This window comes from Drosophila mojavensis, unplaced genomic scaffold (genome assembly GCF_018153725.1).
Source record: "Drosophila mojavensis isolate 15081-1352.22 unplaced genomic scaffold, ASM1815372v1 contig_19, whole genome shotgun sequence".
Classification (NCBI taxonomy): domain Eukaryota; kingdom Metazoa; phylum Arthropoda; class Insecta; order Diptera; family Drosophilidae; genus Drosophila; species Drosophila mojavensis.
This window is the reverse complement of record NW_025318726.1, coordinates 5,319,585-5,322,552: the sequence shown is the minus strand read 5'-3', so window position 1 is coordinate 5,322,552 and position 2,968 is coordinate 5,319,585. Positions and strand designations below refer to the sequence as shown.

At 38.8% G+C, this 2,968-nt stretch overlaps 1 protein-coding gene across 1 annotated transcript; it reads right to left on the bottom strand.

Moving 5' to 3' along the window:
• Positions 1 to 900: 900 nt before the first annotated feature.
• Positions 901 to 1,714, bottom strand: LOC122756914. The gene is made up of 2 exons (XM_044007811.1): positions 1,155 to 1,714; positions 901 to 1,099 (listed from the first exon to the last, which is right to left on the bottom strand). Exons 1-2 carry the CDS (start codon positions 1,560 to 1,562, stop codon positions 1,007 to 1,009), a joined length of 501 nt encoding a protein of 166 aa, XP_043863746.1. The 5' UTR covers positions 1,563 to 1,714; the 3' UTR covers positions 901 to 1,006.
• Positions 1,715 to 2,968: the final 1,254 nt, after the last annotated feature.

Sequence of the window (2,968 nt, the reverse complement as noted above, 5' to 3'; positions counted from 1 at the left end):
ATACTCATTCACACCCCATCAACAATTTAGTAGTTAAGTTTCGCTCCAATACTGTAGAATATACAGGTTTTTCCGATTTGCCACGCCCCAACTGGGCGTAGACACCTCATTTTTGGTCAGTTTTTAGAACGAGATAATGGTACCCTAACTGCAAAGAAGAAGAATGCTTACTTTCAAAAAAAGTGGAAAAACGGGGTATTTTTCGATATGCCACGCCCCTAAAGAGGCGTAAAAATTATTTCTTGGGGAATGGATAGAGGATTGAAGCTTCTAGCTATTATACTTTAGGAGATATAAACTTTTGCGGTTTGCCACGCCCCCTGTGGGCGGACATATATCCGACAAAGCTTTTTGGTCTTGAGTGATCAGCCCGAGTATATATACAAAATTTTAGATCTCTGGCATCAATAGTGTCCAAAATATAGCAGAATTCGAAAAATCACTATATCTTCAGGTCTGATTTGCCACGCTCCTAATGGGCGTAGACTTATAATTTTTAGACTTTATAGAATCATAACATTAGCTGACATGCAAAATTTTAGCATTTCAGCATTCTAGCTATCCGCCATAGCTCGTGATCTTGGGTGGTCGACGCGGACCTACATGCCAAATTTCAGTTTTCTAGCTCTTTAACTAACATGATTTCTGGTATATCGGAAAATGCATTTTCCGATTTGCCACGCCCCTAGTTAGCGGATCGGGAAAATTTTAACACTTTATAAATCGGAGATATACACGAGTATGTGTTACAAATTTCAAGTCTCTAGCTTCAATAGCGCCGAAATAGATTGCGTTCATACGGACAGACGGACAGCAAGACGGACATTGCACAAAACCAATATACTGATTCACTTTCGTGAATGAGTATAAAAAGAAATAAAAACAATATTCAATCTTAAAAGTATTTAAACAACTTAAACCTAAAATCTTCACCAAATATAATATTAAAGCTATCCATCTAGGAGCCAGATGGTTTTATTTAAGAACAGGAAGATATCCACATTTTTTATTTTAAGGCGGGATCGATGTGTGCCCATAATTTCCCCAGCTTTACTAAATTTTCTCTCTGTGCGATGTGCTTAATATGTTGCGCTTTAATCTGCAATATTTTAAATGTTTAGATTGTTATTTTTATAAATTTCATGCAAATTTACCTTCCAGTACTCCATTGGGTCAATATCATGATCAGCATTTTTTCCCCCAATGTATTGCCTAATGGCACTTATTGCATCTGACATACAAGTTCGTTGATTCCGCTGAATTCTATCGGCCAAAAATGTAAGTACATTGTTAGGCTGCATTGGCTGTAAATCGGCTACTGGGTCATTTTCCTCAACATTTATTATGCGCTCCACTTCCGTTTCTAAAACTGTCGAGGGCCCTTGAGCATTGACAGCATTTCCATAAGCTTCCCTGTAGTACTGGAGGTGGCGATTGACCGTAGTTGAACTACCTTCCCCACTAATCCTTACATGGGTACTTACTTGACTGACCCTATGGTAAGCGAACGCCGAACCACCGAGCAACAGAAAACATAAACGAAAAAAAATCGGTACTATCATCACATTTATTTTTGTTTTTTTTGCAAATAGTGCATAGCAAAGGAGCAAAACAATCTTCGCTTTCTGTCGCTGTTTCTTTCCTAGTTTACAAAAACAATTGTTAAGGAAGTACCGTTTCTTTTCGTTTATGCTTTCTGCTCTTCCTCGATGTTCGAAGGCTAGCACTAGTCCTTACATGGGTACTTACTTGACTGACCCTATGGTAAGCGAACGCCGAGCCACCGAGCAACAAACTACATGCATACATATATGCATGAAACGGAATTCCTTTTTGAGCCTTGGGTCCAACATTGTAGCCGAGCGTGGAACTGTTCTGATCTCATAATGTGACAGTCTTTTTTTTATCCGATTAATAATAAAACTGCAAGTTTCGGAACCAATTGAAGTCCTCGTTTTTGTCTTAAGTCCATCCATAGTGCATCCCAAGCCAAAAACACATGGTATGATTAATGACACTGATACTGCCTTCACTCCTGATGCTTTTTTTTGTGACTTGGTCGTTATTCAAAGGTGATGGTGCTTTTGAACTATTTAAAAGGACGTGACCGATAGCATCCCTGACCAATAATATCCGTTGCATTCTTGAATAAGACTGTATGAGTTTTCTTGCTCTTGAGCATTCTTAAGTTTGGCAAATGAGCTGCTCTTGAAATATGTCCCAATTTGTTTTACCATTTCTACAATTTACTTACATATGCGTTTGAGCTTTGAATTAGACATGGGTAGCTCATGAGTGAGTGAGCTAAAATGAATGGTACACTGAACTGAGCCACAGAGCTTGTTCCTACAATATTACTCATTATGGTACACTAGCTCGTATGGCTCATTTTGCGTTCTTCGCAATTGGCGTTTGCAAAGTTAACGCTAACTTTTTTGAATATGTCCGACTATCTGTAGTCGCAAAATACTATCGAGGTATCGCCGCATTAGAAAACGATTGATAGTATCGATAGTACCATCGGTAGTATCGATAGTACCATCGGTAGTATCGATAGTACCATCGATAGTATCGATTGTTTTGCATCCCTTGTAGCCACTCCATGAGATCAATTTTTTGCCCTGAGAACTTCACGGATCGGGCGGTTTGAATCGAAGCATTATCATGCTGGAAAATCTTATGCCGGTTTGTAAACAGGTTATAGAAATGCGGAACAGCAGTTTTAAACACGGTGTTATAGTTCTATGTGTTCATGCGCGATGTCAAAAATTGAAGCTTACAAATGCGGTAGTAAGTTATTGCACCCTATGCCAGATAGATTAATTTAGAATTTCGAATTTTTATACCCTGAACCCATTGAAAATGGGAAATCAGGGTATAATGGTTTTGTTAAAAGTATGTAACAGGCAGAAGGAGGCGTGGCAGACCCCACAAAGTATATATATTCTTGATTGGGGCGACGAGCTGA

Excerpts from the sequence above, each read along its gene's own strand:
- LOC122756914 (XM_044007811.1), bottom strand. The coding sequence starts at position 1,562 with ATGATAGTACCGATTTTTTTTCGTTTATGTTTTCTGTTGCTCGGTGGT. Across the intron at positions 1,100-1,154 it reads ACCCAATGGAGTACTGGAAG|ATTAAAGCGCAACATATTAA; the intron begins GTAAATTTGCAT and ends AAAATATTGCAG.